Source organism: Cottoperca gobio, chromosome 16 (assembly GCF_900634415.1).
Source record: "Cottoperca gobio chromosome 16, fCotGob3.1, whole genome shotgun sequence".
NCBI classification, from domain to species: Eukaryota; Metazoa; Chordata; class Actinopteri; order Perciformes; family Bovichtidae; genus Cottoperca; species Cottoperca gobio.
Window position 1 is genome coordinate 419,791 of NC_041370.1, and position 24,787 is coordinate 444,577.

The 24,787-nt window shown below is 44.3% G+C and overlaps 1 protein-coding gene across 1 annotated transcript in view; it reads right to left on the bottom strand.

Annotated features, from left to right (window-relative positions):
- The window catches only part of col6a4a (collagen, type VI, alpha 4a), a 53,989-nt gene extending 30,307 nt beyond the window's left edge, over positions 1-23,682 (bottom strand). Inside the window, 5 exon segments of the mRNA XM_029452465.1 lie at positions 702-1,289; positions 1,637-2,245; positions 3,506-3,610; positions 15,846-15,907; positions 23,655-23,682. Of these exon segments, the coding sequence (XP_029308325.1) occupies positions 702-1,289; positions 1,637-2,245; positions 3,506-3,581 (1,273 nt within the window). The 5' untranslated portion in view covers positions 3,582-3,610; positions 15,846-15,907; positions 23,655-23,682.
- Positions 23,683-24,787: the final 1,105 nt, after the last annotated feature.

A 24,787-nucleotide genomic window follows, 5' to 3' on the forward strand; every position in this document is an offset into this window, starting at 1 on the left:
TCTGGGGTCTGAAAATACGGAGCTTGGACTTGAGGACAAAACATTTAAAACACGTCTGCGTTACAAACTGGGGACGTGAAATGAAGCACATGTGTGTTTACCAGTTAGTTAATGTCAGGATATCTCAGCCCCTTTTATAAATCTGTCTCCTGCAATCAGCTTTGAGTTTGTCATTTTGGTCATTGCCATCTTGTTTTTTAGGAACCAGAAGTGACCCGAGAGGGAGGTGTTAAGTACAACTGAACGCTGATCAAGACATGTTTAGGCAAACAAAATGTTACAATATTCTTAAATAAACTGAAAACACAAACTGTGAAAGTTGTAAGACTAAAACATGGACAACACCCAAACTGTGGTAGTGACCTGTCAATCACAAGGTAGCCCCGCCCTAAAGCAGACACTGCTTTATTCTCTATTTTACTCTAAATGGGACATCATTTATTAAATGAACATCATGCTGTTTTGAAGAAGACTTAAAACTACAGATTGAGACATAAACTCATCAGGAAAATGTTTAACATTTTCTCAAAGACTTCTATACAATCTGACTTCTTTTTGCAACCAGTGGAGTCGCCCCCTGCTGGATATCAGAGAGAAAGCAGCTTTAGGAAACTTTTCAGACCTGGAGGTTGCCACTTATCGGCAGTTGTGAATCTTATATTTCGTTGCAAGATAAATAACGGTATAATCCTTTGCCTTACCTTGCTTCTGATCCTCCACAGAGATGCAAACAGTTTGCAGCAGACTGTCCGTCAGCCTCTGCAGAGCCTGGTAGTTATCGATGGATGACAGGAAGCGGTCTCGAGGCTGGTTGGCAATGGACTCGAGCTCCTTCATGTTGGCTGCTCCCACCCCGATGCCAAACACTATGACTCCATGCTGCCTCAAGCGCTGGGCGGGCCCTAACACATCGTCCGTGGAGTCTCCATCGGTGATGACCACAGCGATCTGCGGCACCCGTTGGCTGGCTCGGCTCCCTGCGTCCTCTGTGAAAAAGGTCGTCCGAAGGAAGTCGATGGCCTCGCCTGTTTCTGTGCCTCCTGTTCTGTAGGGAAATGTGTCCACTGCAGCCAGCAAGGATGTCTTGTCCATGTGATCCTTCAGTAGGAACTCCAGGTAAGATTCATCACTGTACTGAGCCAAGCCGATCCGAACTTTGTCGGGGCCGATTGCAAGGCCTGTGACGACGCTTCGGAGAAACTGCCTCACCTCCTGAAAGTTACTGATGCCGATGCTAGAAGAGCCGTCTACCAGGAAGACGATGTCGGCTATGGTGGCTTTGGCACATTCTGGACAGAAGGGAGAAAAAAGTCAGCATTTGGAGCAACAATCTTTGAACATTTAATGCCTTAGTCTGTTTGCTTGTGTACACACATTATATTCTATGGTCTTACTGTTATTTTGTCCACCATCTCTAAATTCTGAAGGCTGGACAGGTTTACAAAGCTTTCTTGGTCAAGGTGATTTTTCTCACAATCCGATGACATTGGGGTGAATTCAGTTGGACATTTAGATTTCTAAAACAAAAATACTTGGAATACTGGAATACTGGAAACAACCAGTCAGTAATACTTGGCTCTATCATTGCTTAAACATTATGTATTCACCACAAGCTGTGCGGTATGACACATTTTACCTTGAGACAATTGCAGGAGTTGCCGTTTGACTTCTTCTACAGTTGTGCAAAGTGTCTGGACGATGCTCTGAGAAATTCCCTGCAGCGCTGCAAAATCAGACACGCTGTAGACGTGCTGACTGTGCGGATCATTGGCTATCTCTTTCAGCTGGTCTTCATCTGCATCTTTGATACCAATCGCATACAAAACAATTCCCTTTCTCTTCAGATCCTTAGCATGGGACTCCACGTTGTCTTGTGATTTGCCATCGGTGATCACCACAGCGATCTGCGGCACTTTCTGGCCACCCCGGCTTCCAGCTGTCTCCACAAAGTGCTTCTTCAGCATGAAGTCCAGGCCTTGACCCGTCTGGGTGCCGCCCCCCATGTAAGGCAAGTTGTTGATGTACTTAAGGATGTCCTTCTTGTTCTGATAGGTGTTGAGCAGGAACTCGGTGCGCGGAGTGGTGCTGTACTGGACCAGCCCGATGCGGACGTGCTCAGGATCAACGTCGAAGCTGTTCACCAGCGTGTACAGAAACTGACGGATCTGCTTGAAGTTCTCGGAGCCGATGCTCCATGACCCGTCGACCATGAAGACAATGTCGGCCACAGCCTCTTGAGTGCAGACTGAGAGGGAAGGTTGTAGAGTCATGGCGAGGTCTTGCAGATTAGAAGTCACAGGGTGCTACAAGGAACGCTTGTACTACCCGAGCAGCTCTTGGTTCTTAGAAAGCGTGCCGGCCAGAGGGGGAAAGTGATTTACAAACAGAAGTGGTGGGTAGCTTGTGATATGTGCAAGCCAAAAGGGGAAAAGGTGAGCAGGTGAGTCCAGTTGTGGACAGTTTCTGGACAGGAGCAGGGATTTAGTCCCAAAGCACTCACCTTCAAGTGGACTCTCGGATGCAAAAGTATGAAGAAAGTGAAACAAAGTTGTGCGTCTTACAGCCGGTGCTCATTTCCTTCGGTGTGGTGGTGCAAACAGAAGGTGCAGATCCAACTCTACCTCTACTTTAACTTCTCTGTCTCTCTACAAACTTTAAACACTTTACATTCACGTGCCTTGTTGAATAAAACTTAATTTCAAGAAACACCTTTTAACAACTCAATATGATAATATGCTGATGATAATAAACAGCTTGAATGTATGTATATGCAATACATCTCCCTGCTTTTAGTGATAAACTAGAACATGGTTGGAAAATACAGATCATGCGTTTTATGCAACGAGGCAACAGCTGATCAAAGCGAACCAGTTAATGCAGCTTCTCCATGTGCTTAACAGGAAACACATTCTTGTGCAGGGTTAGTAACAGTGCTCTTGATAGGTCTACAATGACCACACACACCTGCTCTGTAAGGCCTGTATGTGTCATGTGTGTGTGTGTGCGTGTTAAGTTATGTTAAGTTCTGCAAAGTATCAGCATCAAAATATAATGAAAAGTACCAAAAGTAAAAGTACTTATTATGCAGAATAATATTATATATATAATATAGATTATATTATTGTTTAATAATTATTGATGCATTCATGTGTTCATCAATTTAATGCTGCAGCTGGTGGAGGAGCTGATCTTAATGGCTTTATATAAACTACAGCGTCATCATTTATTAGTTTATTTACATTTTATATAAATAATCAGAATCTGCAAAGTAACTAAAGTTACCAGATAAATGTAATAACATAAAACATTTCCCTCTGAGATGCAGAGTAGAAGTATAAAGCAGCATAAAATGGAAATACTCAAGTAAAGTAAAAGTACCTCAAAATGGTAACTTGAGTAAATGTACTTAGTTACTTCCTGTCTGCAGACACGCTGTGTAAAGTGGGTCAGCAGATGTGCGTGTGATCGTGTGTGTGTTGGTATGCAGCTTCATAATCACACACACCTGTCTTCTCAGCAGCGTTGCCGTGGAAACACGCTGCCATGATGAGGCTGAGGAGAAGCTGCCGCCGCGCCGCCATAATGGAACAGCTCTCAGGATTCTTTCTTCCTGCAACACAAAGAGACGGCGTAAAATGTAAAGAATCTGTTCCACATCAGTCACAGTGGGGGGGTGAAGCCCCCGGGTCTGTTTGTGGGCTGCACAACAAACAAGTTGCACATTTTGGGAAATGTTCGTATTAAAAGAGGAATTTACCAAAAGCTTTAATGTGTCTGCCGAAGTATTTAGTGGTGTAAGAAGTCTTGAGATCATTTACTTGAGCAAAAATAGTATTTTTATCGCAGTGTAGAAATTACAATCAGAAGAGTTGTAGCTGTTCTGTGTACTTCAGTGGAATGTGTCAAATGAAGAAAGTGGAAAGTTTCCTGAGAAGAATCTCATCGATGTTGTGAATGTTTGACCTGAGAGACTGCAGACTACAGACCTGTGAGACTGCAGACTGCAGTCCTGTGAGACTGCAGACTGCAGACCTGAGAGACTGCAGACTACAGACCTGTGAGACTGCAGACTGCAGACCTGAGAGACTGCAGACTACAGACCTGTGAGACTGCAGACTGCAGACCTGAGAGACTGCAGACTACAGACCTGTGAGACTGCAGACTGCAGTCCTGAGAGACTGCAGACTACAGATCTGAGAGACTCCAGACTCCAGACCTGTGAGGCTGCAGACTGCAGACCTCAGAGACTGCAGACTGCAGACCTGTGAGACTGCAGACTGCAGACCTCAGAGACTGCAGACTACAGATCTGAGAGACTCCAGACCTGTGAGGCTGCAGACTACAGACCTGAGAGACTGCAGACTGCAGACCTGAGAGACTGCAGACTACAGACCTGTGAGACTGCAGACTACAGACCTGTGAGACTGCAGACTACAGACCTGTGAGACTGCAGACCTGAGAGACTGCAGACCTGTGAGACTGCAGACCTGAGAGACTGCAGACCTGAGAGACTGTCGGACTCTTAGGTAACAGCATGCTTATTATTATTATTATTATTGTAGTTAACCATCGTAATTATGCATCTCGACATCTGATTTCAGAGAGAAGTGAATATCTCCCCTCTCCTCCCTGCTCAGTGATTTCCACAGCTCTGAGGGTGAAGAGTGTAAAGTGGGCGTTTTCTGTTAAATCTATGTAATTATTGATAATTACGAGTCCCTGCACGCTGCCATGAACTGCAGCGCCGGGATCAACCTGTAAATCATGCAGAGCTGCATCGCAGCGCAGGAAACACATCTCTGCACAACGCTCAGTGTGTTGGAGCTAGTAATCTGTTTGGTCTAAAAAAGGTCAGAAAAAGGTGAAAATGTCGATGAGTGTTTCCTGAAGCCTCAGATTCGTCTGCAAATCGTCCACAAGTCAAAGATTTTGAGTTTACTGTGAACGAGAAGTAAAGAAACAGAAATGATTCACGTTTAAGAAGCTGGAATCAGAAATCTGACTTGTTACTTCTTACTCGATTATGATCGATTAAACTCTGCAGCTCCAGTGACACACGCACACGCACTGACAAAACCAAACTTTATTACCCCCCCCCCACCCCCGCCCCCCCTTCCTCTGGCGCTCCATAGAATCCAAATGAGTCTCGGCATCATCTGGCTCAGCTTTGGTGCCACTTCCTGTCCTCTGTGGGCAGCAGACTGTCTCGCTCCACATCAGAGCTCAGAAGACACTTTATTAAATATCATGTGACGTGATGTTGCTGCCCCCCCCCCTCACTAACGCCTCCGTAAATCTCTCAGTTTACACCCTGAACTCATCACACGAAGACGAGCCGGAGAGTTTAATTATAAAAGACAGATTACTGTTCAAATGTGTTCAGCTGGAGGCCTACACACACATGTGCTGAAAGACAAACTGCTGCACTGATGTTCCAGAGATACACAAATCTAACAACGCTTATGTTTCATACGTTTTGAAATAAACATATTTAAGGAAAATAAGAGTTGATGCAACAAAAACATGGGAGAGCGTCGCATCACTAAGCTCGATGGAAGGAACAAACACGACACAGGAAACAGAGAACTCCTCGTGTTGCTTTGACTGGATGCAGTGAGCAGCACATTCACAGTGACACCACCTGGACGGCCTCTGACACTGTTTATAACGTTTACATTCCTCCACATCTCTTGTTAAGTATTACGATGAACAGCCTGCCGTCACGCTGGAAGCCCCCCAGGCTGGAATGTAATAAATCTAGATCCTGGTCGCTGAGAGAGACGCAGCATGAGGAATAACAAACCTTCTTATGATGCATTCAACTAACGATTCAAATCATTACACCTGCTGCAGCTGACCAGGTGATACAGCTGACCAGGTGATGCAGCTGACAAGGTGCCGCAGCTGACCAGGTGATACAGCTGACAAGGTGATGCAGCTGACAAGGTGCCGCAGCTGACCAGGTGATACAGCTGACCAGGTGATGCAGCTGACCAGGTGATGCAGCTGACCAGGTGATACAGCTGACCAGGTGATGCAGCTGACCAGGTGATACAGCTGACCAGGTGATGCAGCTGACAAGGTGCCGCAGCTGACCAGGTGATGCAGCTGACCAGGTGATGCAGCTGACCAGGTGATGCAGCTGACCAGGTGATGCAGCTGACCAGGTGCCGCAGCTGACCAGGTGATACAGCTGACCAGGTGATGCAGCTGACCAGCACTAAAGTATTATAGTAATAAAGCACCAGATTATCTCTTTACAATCTGACCTTTCACAATAAAAGCCCTGGACATAAACACTGCGTGACTCACTCCCGAGCACTCAAAAGCAGTAGAAGTATAGACGTCATGCTAACTGCATGTGTATACATCTATATGTATACTGTATATATAAGTATTGAGTTGCATATTAAACTGGGTGGACAATAACGTAGAAGCATGTAATACTGAGCGTAGCCACTAGTTCAGCTCGCTCATAGAGAGACTCACATTCAAAGGCTGCAGTCTGAAGGACGAGCCATGAAATGCAGAATGAAGTTAAAGTAAAGTGAATTGTTTTGATGTGAAATATTCTCAGAGCAAATATAAAGATAACTAAACACGGGTTACTATGATGTTAATAGCAGAATCAAACCTTTCTTCACATCCTGGTGTAGATCCTGTATGTGGGTCTAATCAGTGTCTGCTTCAGAAGACACGAACAGAACCAGGCTTTGAGGATGTGCAGCAGCCTTCATTTGCATGCAAACACCAAGTTAAAAGCAAATATGTGTCAGCTGTGCTTCGAGCTGAATGCCTTCACTACTACACATGTACCAGTCACAGGCTGAGATCTTGTGTGTTTGAATGAGTCTGTTTAAGGTCTCCATGTCTCCACTGGGGGTGTGTTGGACACTACATTCACACTCTCGTATGTTGGTCTTCAATTGATCTTTTTCCTTAATGAACCATCACTCTGTCGTCACATGGAGGTGGAGAGTTCCACAGCTTGTGTCTGCTGCTTCAGCTCCAAGGTGCACAGGATTATATCTGAGTCTGAGCGTGTGAAAGCATCGCAGCCAACGTGCACGCATTCTTTAATGTGTGTGTGTGTGTATCAACTTCCACACACACAAACATGTTTCAGGTCTGTGTTTAATCACTTGCCAAATGGCGGCGGCCCCCGCGAGCGGAGGGAAGGGGGTTGAGTTTAATGTGAAGCATGTGAAGGTAATCACAGCAGAGCGGGCGATAGAGAGGAGGGTCTCTGCAACGTCCACGTCTGCTTACATCACCGCCGTGCTTCCCTCCAACTCTATTTATTTAGTCTGAGTTTGAGCAGCTCTTTCCGGTTCAGCTGTATAGATGAAGTGTTTGATGTTAAAGGACGAGGGGCCTCAGTGTTTGGGGCTCTGACCAGACTCTGCTCTCTGCAGGTCGGCTGAAGGTCAGAACCCGCCCTGAGGAAGGAGACCGGACCGGCTGGTGTCAGTGAGCACTACCTTTCTGATGCGTCACATGGCCAAACTTAAAAACAGCACATAGCTACAACTTCTTTATCTAGGCAACAAAACTTTGAGTGCAGATGTTCCCTTTGAGTGCAGAAGGCAGAACAACGTCGGAGAGTAACAGAACAGTCCCATCCTGACGGAGGAGGTGCAGAGGCGTTCAGGGAAGGAACTGATTGAAGCAGCTCCTAGTCTGTGGCTCCTCGTGCTGATCTTTGTGAACTCTTTTTGTAATGAGTGTCATTAGTTAAGAAAGGGGATAGAAATGTCTGAATATTACGTGGTATAAATATGTGCACACAGCCCGGGACTTGGTTGGCAGCGCGGTCAGGTGTTCGGTGTCGGTCAGTTTGTCACGTAGGAAACAAACATTTTGTTTTATTTGTGCAGGTTTCCTGGTCGCAGAAGTTGAGCAACCCTTTAGTGAACCCCGCAGTGTGTGCTCGGGAAGGTTTTTACCTTTTCTATTAGGCTTGAAAGATTGTCATAAACGTGAGTGATCCCTTCATGCTGCACGCCCCCTACCTCGACTTTTGCTGCAGATGTTGAAAAGCTGAAGACCAATGAACTTAAAACTAGATTCAGATGTGATGAAAGGCCACCAAAGGGTTAGTCCCCGGAGTCACTCTGCTTATAAATGTTATCGAATATATCTGAAAGTAACTCTTAAAATGTAAAAAAGGCTTCACAGTTGGTCTTTATGGGCGGCAGGGACTCGACGAGTACAGAGTGGACTGGTACTTGGAGAGGAACCACCACTGCCGAGGTGCCCTTGAGCACCGGATCCCCTGATGCTGTATAATAACACATAACACGTGTCTCTGATTATCTAATGTCACAAGATTTATGGACTAATCATCTGAACATCCCAACAGCCTGAAACCTGCCGGCACCAAAGGAATCGCAACGATTAGAAGGGAAGTAACTCAGCTTCACTCATTTGAAAGGAATAAATGAGAATAATTATCTCCCTCTTCATGTCCAGGAAAGCAACATCTCTGCACTAATGATGTCACCTGACATATATATATATATATATATATATATATATATATATATATATATATAATCCAGTCAGCATTACTGTAGCGCGGTGGTTCTCTGCGTGTCCTGAAGGACGTCAGCTTCAAACTACGGACTCGTCGTCCTGCTGCAACAATAACCATGAAGACAAATGATGCAACATTCAGACTCAAACCTCTTGATCAAACCTAAGCCTACACTAAACTATAACTATTTTACGCTCTCAAACCCAACATGGAAAACAATAAAGCCAATTTTATTTGTTACTGTGTACCGCCCTCCTGGTCCGTATTCTGAAGTTCTATCTGAATTCTCAGAATTTTTATCAAATTTAGTCCTTAAAACAGATAAAGTAATTATTGTTGGTGACTTTAATATTCATGTGGATGTTGATAGTGACAGCCTTAATAATGCATTTATCTCAATATTAGATTCAATTGGGTTCAGTCAAAATGTACATGAACCAACTCACTGTTTAAACTCTGGACCTTGTTCTGGGATATGGTGTTGAAACTGAAAGTTTATCAGCGTGTCCACATAATCCTCTTTTATCAGACCATTTTAATAACTTCTGAAGTCCTGTTACTGGACTACAAGCCAGTAGGCAGAACATCCTACGCTCGATGTCTATCTGAAAGTTCTGTGACTGAATATAAGGAAGTGATTCCATCAGCACTTAATTCAATACCAGGACTCAATATCAATATAATGGAGGACTCCAATGCTAACTTTAGTCCCTCACAAATTAATCATCTTGTTGATAGCACTGCAGCCTCACTGCGAATAACACTCGACTCTGTCGCTCCTCTAAAGAAGAAGATCATAAAACAGAAAAAGAAAGCTCCGGCTTAATTTACAAATCCTCAAACTAAAACAAAAGTCCAGAAATCTTGAAAGTAAATGGCGTTCCACTAAATTGGAAGAATCTCGTTTAGTCTGGTTAGATCATCTTAAAACGTATAAGAAGGCTCTCCGTAATGCCAGAGCAGCTTATTACTCTTCCTTAATAGAAGAACATAAGAACAACCCCAGGTTTCTGTTCAGCAAGAAGTTTTACCCTTAATTAACACCTCGTTATTAAATATGATCAACCTGTCTCTATTATCTGGCTACGTACCACAATCCTTTAAAGTAGCTGTAATAAAACCACTTCTTAAAAAGCCTAGTCTTGATCCAGAGGTTTCAGCCAACTATAGGCCGATATCTAACCTTCCCTTTCTCACTAAGATCCTTGAGAAAGCAGTCGCAAAACAGTTGTGTGACTTTTTACATAATAATAGTTTATTTGAGGTTTTTCAATCTGGATTTAGAGTTCATCATAGCACAGAGACGGCACTGGTGAAAGTTACCAATGACCTTCTATTGGCTTCAGACAAAGGACTTGTCTCTGTTCTTGTCTTGTTAGACCTCAGTGCTGCTTTCCACACTGTTGATCAGGACATTCTACTACAGAGACTGGAACATTGTGTTGGCATAAAAGGAACCGCACTAAGCTGGTTCAAGTCCTATTTATCTGAGCGATCTCAATTTGTACTTGTTAACGATAAATCCTCCATGACAGCCAAAGTCAGTCTTGGAGTTCCGCAGGGTTCTGTACTTGGACCGATTCTATTCACCTTATATATGCTTCCTTTGGGCAATATTATAAGGAACCACTCTATAAACTTTCATTGCTATGCGGATGATACCCAATTATATCTATCAATTAAACCAGATGAAACCAATCAATTGGCTAAACTTCAAGCCTTAAGGATATAAAAACTTGGATGTTCTGCAACTTCTTGATGTTAAACACAGACAAAACTGAAGTTATTATACTTGGCCTTAAACGCCTCCGAAACGCATTTTCTAATGACATAGAAGCTCTGGACGGCATTAACTTGGCCTCCAGCACCACTGTAAGGAATCTTGGCGTCATCTTTGGTCAAGATCTGTCGTTTAACTCCCACATAAAACAAATCTCAAGGACTGCCTTCTTTCATCTACGTAACATTGCAAAAATAACATCCCGTCTCAAAATGATGCAGAAAAACTAGTCCATGCATTTGTTACTTCAAGGCTGGATTACTGCAACTCATTGTTATCAGGTTGTCCCAAAAAGTCGCTTAAGACTCTTCAGTTGATCCAAAATGCAGCGGCACGTGTATTGACAAGAACAAGGAAACAGGATCATATTACTCCTGTATTAGCTGCTCTGCACTGGCTCCCGGTAAAATACAGAATATAATTCAAAATCCTTCTCCTGACTTACAAAGCAATTAATGTCAGGCTCCAGTATATCTTAAAGATCTCATAGTACCTTATAAACCAACTAGAGCATTGCGCTCCCAGACTGCAGGGTTACTTGTGGTTCCTAGAGTCTCTAAGAGTACAATGGGAGCCAGAGCCTTCAGCTATCAAGCTCCTCTCCAGTGGAACCAGCTTCCAGTTTGTGTTCGGGAGGCAGACACACTCTCCACATTTAAGAGCAGGCTAAAGACTTTCCTTTTTGATAAAGCTTATAGTTAGGGCTGGCTCAGGTTTGCCCTGGATCAGCCCCTAGTTATGCTGCTATAGGCTTAGACTGCCGGGGGACACCTCCCTGCTAAATGTATGTTACTAACTCATCATCCGGGGTATCATCCCCGGAGTTTCTGTGTCTCATGTGGCAGGTTGCCTCTGATAAAGTTTACGTCAGGATCAGGAATCGTGGCTGCGCCTGCTGCCCTGGTCCTGCTGGACACCGGGAAGCCTTTTTGTCTAAGGACAGAGGGTGTTGTAACCTGTACAGTCTGTAAAGCACACTGAGACAAATGTATAATTTGTGATATTGGGCTATACAAATAAATTTGATTTGATTTGAACATAAAACTACCTGATTCAGTAAACTACTTCCGCTCAAACTCACGACCACCTTCGACCAAATGTTGTCCCACTGATGTTGTTGTTGCTACAACGAAACAAACGGGACAAAAACAAATTGACAAAATGAAAGGTGTACCCGCTGCAGCACGATGTTCCCTCCGGCCTCCCACATCCTGCATCAATCTACACACACTGTAAACAATCAGGACTCTGCAGGTTGTCCTCTGGGACTGCTGGAGACAGATGAGCAGCAGAAACCAGATTACCTGCACAGCTGGAACCAGTTTGCCTGAATCTGAATACTTCATCAGTTTGACTTTAAGCTTGGAGCGAATGCCGTAAAAGAAGTCACAGCTGCTCCCACAGTGTCTGTCTGTGTTTGTGCACAGACCCACCAGGAGGCAAATCTGTCCCGGAGGCTCCAGCACTCCAATTAGGACTGACCCTGGATGACGCAGAGATTACTGCGACCTCCACGCTTCACTTCTTGTGAGCACATGTTGGAGCAGACAGTCGAGTGTTTCATCTGCACATATCTGAGCGCCGCTGATCGCAATCATGTGTGTGTGAAGAGGCTCGTTGTTCGGAGGACTCGCTGTTTCACTTAACTTCTCATCTGAGGAGCCAAACGTCAGCTGGGACCAACTCAAGTAGCCAGTACGATTTTGTCTTCCCATAATTAAATGATCGACTGCTTTATGCTCCGCTCTTAAGAATCTTATTTAAGTCTGATGATGCAACGTTGTGTTGATTGGCAGGAGCGTGAAAGTGAACGCAGTGCTCTGTTCATTTCATCTTTGGGGGAAAAGTTTTGGTACAATTTTATATTTTGCTTCTAGGAGCTGCAGTGTGAATAATCTTATTTTGATGCAAACATGCACATTAGCAGGAATATATATATATATATATATATATATATATATATATATATATATATATATATATATTATGGACACAGACGCAGCGCTCTGTTGATTTAAATGAGAAAGTGAATTAAATTAATATATTTAGGCCCTAAAATCTATGAATCACCATGAACATGCTGCTTGTTGCTTTTATACCCAGATATTCCCTTTAATCTGATATAAAACAGAGAAAAGCAGCAAATCTGCACATTTGAGAGGCTGGAAGAGACATTTCTGCATAAATAAATGATTTAGTGATGAATCGGTTGTTCAACATTGTGTTAAACGTGAGAGGTGTACTGTATTCCACTAACGTTCAGACTTGATGCGTGATTCTTCTCCAACGCGTCGCAGACATGAAGAGAGGAAGAGATCTGCAGGTCAGTGCGGGTCCAATCATCAGTCCCATGCAGATCTACAGCGGACCAAACGCTAACATGTGTCCAGCGTCAGCTGCACGCTGTAACATCAAGGACACCAAGGGCACAGCAAGGGCACAGCAGCGGGGGCCCCTGGAGGTGGCCCCCGCTGCTGTGCCCCCCCCCCTGATGGTGATTGCTCTGTTTGAAAGGCAGATGTTTGTGCTCTAGATAATCTAAACGGAGGAATTTATTTTTTCAACGTATGTAGCCCATGTTTGGAGCGGCGCTGATGGAAAACAGCCACGACTGCAGATCCACTGCACACTGGGGATTTGAAAAGTGCGTCAGATAAACAGAGACCGGTCGGCCTTCACTGCAGAGTTCAAGGCTTTAAGGTATCGACAAGAAAAAGTAAATGGATTCAATTCACTGTATTTAATTTATTCCAGCTCATATATTTCAGGAATGTTGCAGCACAAAGACCTGAAGTTAATCCAAACGTCTAGCAGCTAACGCTAAGCTAAGCTAAGAGTTGAGGGACAAGAGCAAACTTTAACATACATTTGAAGAAATTCATTCTACAATTTGAGGTAAACTTCATACAGTACCAGCAGTACCACCAGCCCCCCAGTACCACCAGGACCACCAGCCCCCCAGTACCACCAGTACCACCAGGACCATCAGCCCCCCAGCACCACCAGGACCACCAGCCCACCAGCCCACCAGCCCCCAGTACCACCAGGACCACCAGGACCACCAGTACCACCAGGACCACCAGCCTCCCAGTACCACCAGGACCACCAGCCCCCCAGTACCACCAGTACCACCAGTACCACCAGGACCACCAGGACCACCAGGACCACGTCTCATTATCTTTAAGATTAGCATCTCTGCTAAATGAGCGAGATGATGCTAAGTGATGCGAAACAAAACAGGAAGCATTTCTGCGGAGACGTCCCAGGAGTGAAACTGCACAGAAATGTCCGTCCTTCCGTTTGAGGAATAACTTCATGATAGAAGTAGTGACAGGTGTCCTGAGAAGCTTCATGTGAGACATTTTCATTCAACAGAAATATGAACTGAAGCTACAGGATGTTGTTCAGGAATGTATCCATCAACTACAACTGAAAATATACATTAAAATCAATAAAGTACTTTAAGTACATTTACTGCAGTCTCAGTACTCGTACTGTAACTGTCCCTCCTCCCTGAGCAGAGTGTTGTGTGAGCAGCTGCCGGCAGATGTACTTTGTGAGTACTCGACAGAACCAGATAAATAATGAAGTGTTTGTGTAAAGAACTGAGGCGATTAGTTTACAGACGACCAGCTGTGCACTGAGGTCTGCCAACATGGCCGCCAGATGAAGACCGTCTCCCTGTCTGCTGTCGTAAATATCCAGGTTTATCACAAAACTTTATTGTTATTGCAATTACAATGAATCAAACAGATGAAACATGCAGATTGAAGGGACAGCAGTGAAAACTAAATAATCACAAAGATCTCCTCACACTTTCCTCCAGTGAGGATAACTTACTACATGGACCTGATGTTAGCTCTCTAACATCAGCTGCTCCCTCAGGCCTGCACACAAGACACCAGACAAAGCTGTTCAGATCTACAGCCTCATGTTGGTTCATTTTTACCTTTCACAATAAAAGCCCTAGACCCTGATCCCTGCTCACCAGAAGTCATTCCAGAGAGGCAGCAGAATATCTCACCCTTACTTATAACGTCTGAAAACGTCATGAAGCCCGAAGAGAAATATTCTGAGTGCATCAAACATTTTGAGCGATTTGTATTTTATTCTTCTTCGTCTTTTCATTTCAGGCAGACCGGAGACAGGAAGTGCCCTGCTGACATGTCATCAAACTGGATTAATTCTTTGGTTCAATACAGTTCCGTGGAGCGTTTCCTCCAAGAGAGCAAAGTAGACGAGCAGCAGAATGTAACGTGAGGCCGCCAGGAAATTCCTCAATATGGATTTCCTCATCAGATCAAGAGCGCAGGAACATCCTGGAGAAGGTTGTTGATGTAATTACCTCTGGGCCCCGTCCTGCAGGCGGGGAGTGATCCAGATAAGACTTCTGAGTCTGGACCTTTTGCTTCTTGGAAGCTGCTTTAAGTCCAACCTGGTCCTGTGGTGCTGAAGTACAAACCTGCAGAAGGTTTAACGACTATTCTCCTTATCGATCAAATATTTTCTCCATTAATCGATGGGTCTATAAAATGTCCATCCCAGTCTCGTATCTACAAATCGCTGCTCACTGCCTTCCTTCCCCGGCAGGAGCTCCCTGCAGGTGTGTGATGGCGGCTCCTAACGAGCAGAGCGTAGAAGCTGCAGGAGCATCAGTTCATTCAGAGCTGGAGAACAAAGAAGGTCCCTGAACGTTACATTAAATACATCTTTGTGACATCTCTCTACAGACTCTTCCTCGTGCTGTGAACATTTGCACATTTCCGCACACTATTACCACTTATCAAACTGCACAGCTTTTAATTTAGATTTACGGCACAGATATCTGTGTCATGTACACATGCTTTATTTGTTATTTATTTGTTATTACATTTAGTTTCTTTATGCAGGCAGCATTACACCAAAGCAAATTCCTTGTAAGTGAAAAACTTCTTGGAAATAAACCGGATCCTGATTCTGATCCAATCACCTGCCAAGTGTTTTCTGAAAGAGTCCAAACAGCTGCTCAGATGTTCTGTGTAAACACAACAAACTGCTTATTTGGCCGATGATATAAACAGTTCAGTGTGACTTCTGCTGCCTCATCTGAAGGTCACAGCTTGAACCAGACGTCCTTACAAAAGGTCGGACTGAAGGACGCACCTCAGGGTGCTGACTGACCTCTCAGGCGATGAAAGAGAAGAAGAAGAAGAAGAAGAAGAAGAGCTCCGAGTGCTGCTGGGACACTTTCATTAAACACATGACGGTTCATGATTCTACGTGGTGTGTGTGTGTGTGTGTGTGTGTGTGTGTGTGTGTGTGTGTGTGTGTGTGTGTGTGTGTGTGTGTGAGGATCTGTGTGTGTGTGTGAGGATGTGTCTGTGAGAGAGGATGTGTGTGTGTGTGTTGTGTGTGTGTGGTGTGTGTGCAAAGTAACTCAGAGGAGGAAAGAGAATCCAGACAACTGTCGGAGATGTACACCTGTGTGTGAGTGAGGATGTGTGTGTGTGTGTGTGTGTGTGAAGATGTGTGTGAGTGAGCATGTGATACCTGGTGTTGGTTCAGCGTCGGGCTCGAAGGCTCTTCAGCAGAAGGACCAGAGAAGTGAAGATCTGAGGAGACAACGAGACGTGATGAACAAACATCAACACCAGAAGAAGTAAATATCGTAACAGCAGCAGCAGCGTGTAGAAATACTGCATTCTAAACTTACTTCAAGGTGGAGGTAAAGGTGGAGGTGAAGGAGGAGTTAAAGGTGGAAGTGAAGGTGCAGGTAAATGTAGAGTTAAAGGTGGAGATGAAGGTGGAAGTAAAAGTAGAGTTAAAGTGGAGGTACAGTTAGGTCCGTAAATATTTGGACATTGACACAATGTTCATCATGTTGGCTCTGTAAACGACCACAATGGACTTGAAATTACACAATCAATATGTGCTTTAAGTGCAGACTTCCAGCTTTAATTTGAGGGTATTTACAACACATCGTATACGTGGTGTCCCATTTTTAAAGGACCAAAAGTAATTGGACAATTGGCTGTTCAGCTGTTCCATGGCCAGGTGTGTGTTATTTCCTCGTTAGTTCATTCACAAGGAGCAGATAAAAGGTCTAGAGTTCATTTCAAGTGTGCTATTTGCTTTTGGAATGTGTTGAGGTCAACTCTCAATATGAAGTCTAAAGAGCTGTCACTATCAGTGAATCAAAACATTGTATGTGCAATTCATGGCACGATTCAAACGGTATCCTGAACTGTGATGTATCAGTGAGGAGCTGACCGGGACATGTCCGCGTGGGGAAACATTGATCGTACTGGAGACACAGACACAGGGACCAGAATGCTTTGCCGCCGAGACATGTTTCTTCTCTGCAGACTTTCTAGGTAATGGAGGAAATAAAGAGAAAAGCGAGTCAGCGGAGGGGAATGTGGTGATGTCTGGTGGTCTGGTGGTCCGGCTTCCAAATACAACACCAGAAGGTTGTGAGTTCAACACCAGAGCTGCACCATCGAGTCCCTGAGCTGCTGCAGGACTGTCCCTGGAGTGAGTTCCCTGTGACGCTGGATAAGACTGTAATGTAAATGACTGTAATGGGAAACACGGTCCCTAAAGAAGCTGAAGCATCTGAGGGAGTGACCTGCATCCTGGAGTCTCAGCATGCTGATCCTAATCTGAGCATCAGATCCTGCCTCCGCTGACTCGCCCCCACTAATGAGACATTCACAAACATAAACTCTGACCAAAAAAGGGCTTCTCTTGCACACACAGCAGATCTATGATATACACACAGGAGAAAGTAATGTAAACACCTCAGGAAAAGGATTTAAACCATGAAGTAACCTTATCACAGTTAAGCCACGTTGACATTATCGCAGAGAAACAGGTTCTCGTCTACTCCGTTAGTGTGCATGTGCATGTTTTACCATCAGGGCTCCAGACTAACGGCATGAGACTAGCTAGCGTTAGCTGTTAGCAGCAGGAGTTGCATTATGGTGCGTCAAGCTCTATTCAGTAAATGTTAATATTGGTAATAAACAGCAACATGTGCATTAAACATCCTAAAGATTCTTATAAAACACATTTGTTACAAAGCTAATGCAGCGTTTTATACACAATCCAGTTATTTAAGTGGGATTAAAGTTGCATGTTTTTACATCAGATAAAAAAGAACTTTGCACAATTTTCTTTTATGGCCTTAAACTGAAAAAAGCTCAAATATGAAGATTATCAAATATGTACATTATAATACATGCATGAAGTTGGTAGGAAAATATAACGTTATCATGATGTGTTCAAAGTAGTCTTGTATTGAGTTTTTGGAAAGTGGATTAGATGTTATGAGCTGTTAAACTTCCTAACAAAAGCCAGTATGAAGTAATAAAGGAGGGATATTGGAGTATGTGGAGTTTATTGTTTAGTTTTTTCAGTAGAGACAGAGACAGTCAGAGACAGACAGAGACAGTAGAGACAGTAGAGACAGAGACAGTCAGAGACAGTAGAGACAGTAGAGACAGTAGAGACAGAGACAGTCAGAGACAGTAGAGACAGTCAGAGACAGTAGAGACAGTAGAGACAGTAGAGACAGAGACAGTAGAGACAGTAGAGACAGAGACAGTAGAGACAGAGACAGTAGAGACAGTAGAGACAGAGACAGTCAGAGATAGTCAGAGACAGTAGAGACAGTAGAGACAGAGACAGTCAGAGACAGTAGAGACAGTAGAGACAGAGACAGTCAGAGATAGTCAGAGACAGTAGAGACAGTAGAGACAGAGACAGTAGAGACAGAGACAGTAGAGACAGTAGAGACAGAGACAGTCAGAGATAGTCAGAGACAGTAGAGACAGTAGAGACAGAGACAGTCAGAGACAGTAGAGACAGTAGAGACAGAGACAGTCAGAGATAGTCAGAGACAGTAGAGACAGTAGAGACAGAGACAGTAGAGACAGACAGAGACAGCAGAGACAGACATGGACAGTCAGAGACAGTAGAGACAGCAGAGACAGCAGAGACAGTAGAGACAGTCAGAGACAGACAGAGACAGTCAGAGACAGTAGAGACAGTAGAGACAGTAGAGACAGAGACAGTCAGAGACAGTAGAGACAGTAGAGACAGTAGAGACAGAGACAGTCAGAGACAGTAGAGACAGAGACAGTCAGAGACAGTAGAGACAGAGACAGTCAGAGACAGACAGAGACAGTCAGAGACAGTAGAGACAGTAGAGACAGAGACAGTAGAGACAGTAGAGACAGTAGAGACAGAGACAGTCAGAGACAGTAGAGACAGAGACAGTCAGAGACAGTAGAGACAGAGACAGTCAGAGACAGTAGAGACAGAGACAGTCAGAGATAGTCAGAGACAGTAGAGACAGTAGAGACAGAGACAGTAGAGACAGACAGAGACAGCAGAGACAGACATGGACAGTCAGAGACAGTAGAGACAGCAGAGACAGCAGAGACAGTAGAGACAGTAGAGACAGACAGAGACAGACAGAGAAAGTAGAGACAGTCAGAGACAGACAGAGACAGACAGAGAAAGTAGAGACAGACAGAGAAAGCCAGAGACAGTCAGAGACAGTAGAGACAGCAGAGACAGTCAGAGACAGTAGAGACAGCAGAGACAGTCAGAGACAGTAGAGACAGTAGAGACAGACAGAGACAGTAGAGACAGTAGAGACAGTAGAGACAGTAGAGACAGACAGAGACAGTAGAGACAGTAGAGACAGCAGAGACAGACATAGACAGTAGAGACAGTAGAGACAGACAGAGACAGTAGAGACAGACAGAGACAGTAGAGACAGACAGAGACAGACAGAGACAGTAGAGACAGTCAGAGACAGACAGAGACAGACAGAGAAAGTAGAGACAGACAGAGAAAGCCAGAGACAGTCAGAGACAGTAGAGACAGCAGAGACAGTCAGAGACAGTAGAGACAGCAGAGACAGTCAGAGACAGTAGAGACAGTAGAGACAGACAGAGACAGTAGAGACAGTAGAGACAGTAGAGACAGTAGAGACAGACAGAGACAGTAGAGACAGTAGAGACAGCAGAGACAGACATAGACAGTAGAGACAGTAGAGACAGACAGAGACAGTAGAGACAGACAGAGACAGTAGAGACAGACAGAGACAGACAGAGACAGTAGAGACAGTAGAGACAGTAGAGACAGACATAGACAGTAGAGACAGACAGAGACAGTAGAGACAGTAGAGACAGACAGAGACAGTAGAGTCAGACAGAGACAGTAGAGACAGACAGAGACAGACAGAGACAGTAGAGACAGCAGAGACAGCAGAGACAGTAGAGACAGACAGAGACAGTAGAGACAGCAGAGACAGTAGAGACAGACAGAGACAGTAGAGACAGACAGAGACAGTAGAGACAGTAGAGACAGTAGAGACAGTAGAGACAGACATAGACAGTAGAGACAGACAGAGACAGTAGAGACAGACAGAGACAGTAGAGACAGACAGAGACAGACAGAGACAGTAGAGACAGACAGAGACAAACAGAGACAGTAGATACAGTAGAGACAGACAGAGACAGTAGAGTCAGACAGAGACAGTAGAGACAGACAGAGACAATAGAGACAGACATAGACAGTAGAGACAGACAGAGACAGTAGAGACAGACAGAGACAGACAGAGACAGTAGAGACAGACAGAGAGAGACAGAGACAGTAGAGACAGACAGAGACAGTAGAGACAGTAGAGACAGACATAGACAGTAGAGACAGACAGAGACAGTAGAAACAGACAGAGACAGTAGAGACAGACAGAGACAGACAGAGACAGACAGAGACAGTAGAGACAGACAGAGACAGACAGAGACAGTAGAGACAGCAGAGACAGTAGAGACAGACAGAGACAGTAGAGACAGACAGAGACAGTAGAGACAGCAGAGACAGTAGAGACAGACAGAGACAGCAGAGACAGCAGAGACAGTAGAGACAGACAGAGACAGACAGAGACAGACAGAGACAGTAGAGACGGACAGAGACAGACAGAGACAGACAGAGACAGTAGAGACAGAGACAGTAGAGACAGAGACAGTAGAGACAGACAGAGACAGACAGAGACAGACAGAGACAGTAGAGACAGACAGAGACAGTAGAGACAGTAGAGACAGCAGAGACAGACATAGACAGTAGAGACAGTCAGAGACAGTAGAGACAGACAGAGACAGTAGAGACAGACAGAGACAGTAGAGACAGACAGAGACAGACAGAGACAGTAGAGACAGTAGAGACAGTAGAGACAGACATAGACAGTAGAGACAGACAGAGACAGTAGAGACAGTAGAGACAGACAGAGACAGTAGAGTCAGACAGAGACAGTAGAGACAGACAGAGACAGACAGAGACAGACAGAGACAGTAGAGACAGTAGAGACAGACAGAGACAGTAGAGACAGCAGAGACAGTAGAGACAGACAGAGACAGTAGAGACAGACAGAGACAGTAGAGACAGTAGAGACAGTAGAGACAGTAGAGACAGTAGAGACAGACATAGACAGTAGAGACAGACATAGACAGTAGAGACAGACAGAGACAGTAGAGACAGACAGAGACAGTAGAGACAGACAGAGACAGACAGAGACAGTAGAGACAGACAGAGACAAACAGAGACAGTAGAGACAGTAGAGACAGACAGAGACAGTAGAGTCAGACAGAGACAGTAGAGACAGACAGAGACAGTAGAGACAGACATAGACAGTAGAGACAGACAGAGACAGACAGAGACAGTAGAGACAGACAGAGAGAGACAGAGACAGTAGAGACAGACAGAGACAGTAGAGACAGTAGAGACAGACATAGACAGTAGAGACAGACAGAGACAGTAGAAACAGACAGAGACAGTAGAGACAGACAGAGACAGACAGAGACAGACAGAGACAGTAGAGACAGACAGAGACAGACAGAGACAGTAGAGACAGCAGAGACAGTAGAGACAGACAGAGACAGTAGAGACAGACAGAGACAGTAGAGACAGCAGAGACAGTAGAGACAGACAGAGACAGCAGAGACAGCAGAGACAGTAGAGACAGACAGAGACAGACAGAGACAGACAGAGACAGTAGAGACAGACAGAGACAGACAGAGACAGTAGAGACAGCAGAGACAGTAGAGACAGACAGAGACAGTAGAGACAGACAGAGACAGTAGAGACAGCAGAGACAGTAGAGACAGACAGAGACAGCAGAGACAGCAGAGACAGACAGAGACAGACAGAGACAGACAGAGACAGACAGAGACAGACAGAGACAGTAGAGACAGAGACAGTAGAGACAGACAGAGACAGTAGAGACAGAGACAGTAGAGACAGACAGAGACAGACAGAGACAGACAGAGACAGTAGAGACAGTTAGTAGATATAGAGATATAGATGTAAGCAGCTGTGCGCTGCTTCAGGACATATATCTAAATAAATCACAGCAGTAGACACATACAAGTATTACAACGCATCACACATAACATGGAGCTGTTGAATGCTCTAGAAGTAATCCACTGAGACTCAAAAGTGATCTGGATTATCATCCATCTCCATGGACACACTGGTATTCCTGCTCTTTTATTCCCTTCTTAATATATGCATGTTTAATGACATGGATGTAAATCACATCAAGACTAAGTCTCTGCTGTGTAACGCACACTGGACTGTTCTGTGGTTAGAAGAAAAGTCCAAAACGTGAATAGAAACAGATTAGCTACAGATGTGTGTGTGTGTGTGTGTGTGTGTGTGTGTGTGTGTGTGTGTGTGTGTGTGTGTGTGTGTGTGTGTGTGTGTGTGTGTGTGTGTGTGTGTGGTGTGTGTGTGTGTGTGTGTGTGTGTGTGTGTATGTGTGTGTGTGTGTGTGTGTGTATGTGTGTGTGTGTGTGTGTGTGTGTGTGTGTGTATGTGTGTGTGTGTGTGTGTGTATGTGTGTGTGTGTGTGCGTGTGTGTGTGTGTGTGTATGTGTGTGTGTGTGTGTGTGCGTGTGCGTGTGCAGGGGGGCAGAAGCTGCATGAATGTATGGAAGTTCACTAATGACAAACATATTCAAGCTGTAATAGAAACTGTTACAACATTTCCTGCGTAGTTTTTAGACGACAAGTTTTTATTTATGTTTTATTTATTATAAATTTTGATAACTGGAAGTTCAAACAACGGAAATATATCAAATATACAGAAATTATTCTTCAGAAACAAGTGAACCCATGAAACACGATCTTTCACCTGCAGGAACATTTCACAGGTGAAAAAGTGACTTTTTGCATGTTTTCTTTGAAAAGATTTTAAAGCAGAGGAAGGGAGACTGTGAAGGTGTCATTATCAGTTCAATCTGGAAACAAAGGGTTTTCACGCTTTGCCAAGATGATAAATAAAGAAAGAGATTCTACAGAACGTAAATGTTTATAAGCAGGATGACTTCATCCAGGATATTTCTTATACTCAATGTTTTCACTTCTAACTAACTAAGTATTTTACTAACAAACTAATTTCAACGGATTTATTAACTCATTACTGGTCAAAAAGCTTTTTCTGATTCCAAACATCTTCGTTCAGTTTTGTGTTTAAAGTCTGCGAGCAGAAACACAAACTGAAACAGCTTTACAGTAAAACTGAACAACAGAAAACCCTCCGCACAGTTCAAAAGAGTTCCTACAGAACACATGTGTGAAGAGCCTCCATGTGTTTCACATTGAAGACCCTGTGAGAGTGTATGGAGGACAAACAGTGACAGAAACATTTGCAGCCTTCTGGGAAATGAGAGCGTCTTCTTTTTTACATTTTATGAATAAAAGGATGAACTTGTATGCAGATAGCGCTGTGGAGGGACGGAGGGATTGTCCTTTAGCTGCAGGATTCATGTTCCTGGAGCAGAGCTCTAACCCTGCAGACAGCAGGTGTCAGGTAAAACTACATGTTGTCACAAAGTGTTATAGTAATAACTGTAATGTAATCATTAGAGCTGCCAATAAAGAAGATGGACTCACAGTGAGCTTTATCATAGTGTTAAACACGACCAGCAGTCTTCTTCAATGTCCTCAATTACAGACTTTTAATCTGTCTGTTACTTTACGTTTTACATGAAAAACACTTTAGAAGCTCTTAAAAATATGCATGAATATGTATGAAAAGTGATAATTATTAACGCACCATCAATAGATACTAAAACACACATGCAGAAACGTTCATTCACACACATTGTTGGACTGCAAAGGGACCCTAAACCTTAACTCCTCAAACGTGCATTAAGTGCATTCACTGAACTAAAGGTGATACAGTTCACTTACAGTTCTTTAAAAGTAAGTGTCCTCTGCAGCTCTCACAGTTTGTATGAGACTAAGTGAATCTCTGCATCAGTCATGCACATGAGTAGAAACACTTACAGGTCTGCTGCTCTGCGTCCGCGTCCTCTGCAGCCAGAACAGTGTCAGAGAGAGCCGCAGCCATGTAGGGACGTGCAGGCTGGGTTCAGCAGGAGACACCTCCCAGACGAGCACTCCGCCCACTGTTCTGCACACTGTCCTGCAGAGGAAGGTGGAGGAAGGGAATCCTTCATGCACAGAACTACAGCTTCAGTAATGAGTTATGATTCTGACTCATTAGAAGTAGAATAAATCAGTTTGTCAAATCTCACAAAAACATGGGAACATGAATAATCAACCATATTTCATCACAATCCATCCGATAGTTGTTGAGATATTTCACTAAAAACCTCTCATATCAACCTGACGGTGGCGCTAGAGGACAGTTCGGAGGATCACCAGAGTCCCCAGGAGTCCTCCTCCGGAGAACATGTCTGGCCCAGACTTCAGGGCGTTGCATCCCATAGTGGGCGAGATATTCCACCGACCGACAGACGGATCAGATGCTGCTCGTGTTCTGTCTCGTTGGACTCAGACTGCATCTCGCTGCGGCCTCGTGTTGCAGAATGACAATAATGCACACAGCCCTGAATATAAACCACTGATCAATACTCAACATCAACGATGGATCAGGTGACCTTTAACTTCACATAACACTAACGAGCTCCACCTTCTCCATCTTTTAGCTTCTCTTGGTGCATCTCATCTCATCAGCTGATCGTGTTTCTTGGTCTTCAAAGCAGCCGGGCTGCTCGTGCTTTAGCTGGAGCCCCACACCGGACGCTGGTCTCTCTGCAGGTCACAGCCCAACACAGTCCAGCTCCAGACAGACATCAAAGATTCTGGACTGTAGTCATTTCTCTCTTTGTACCTTTTCATCTTCTGATGTTATAAGACACATAATGATCTGCTTCTTCTAGAGAAGCCTGGCTCAAGAGTGTGAAGCACAGTAACTGTTGAACTGGACTTCTCTTGAACTGCTGGGAACTCTCCACGTTGTTTGTGTTGGCCAACAGGAACATACATTCATTGGTGGCTGATTCCTTGAGATGTGAACTCACAGGATTCTTTTGTGGAGAAGTATTTGGTTTGGCCACCGAGGAGACGAAGAGGAGGAGGAAGAGAGATAAAAAAGAATGTGTTATTGTGTCACA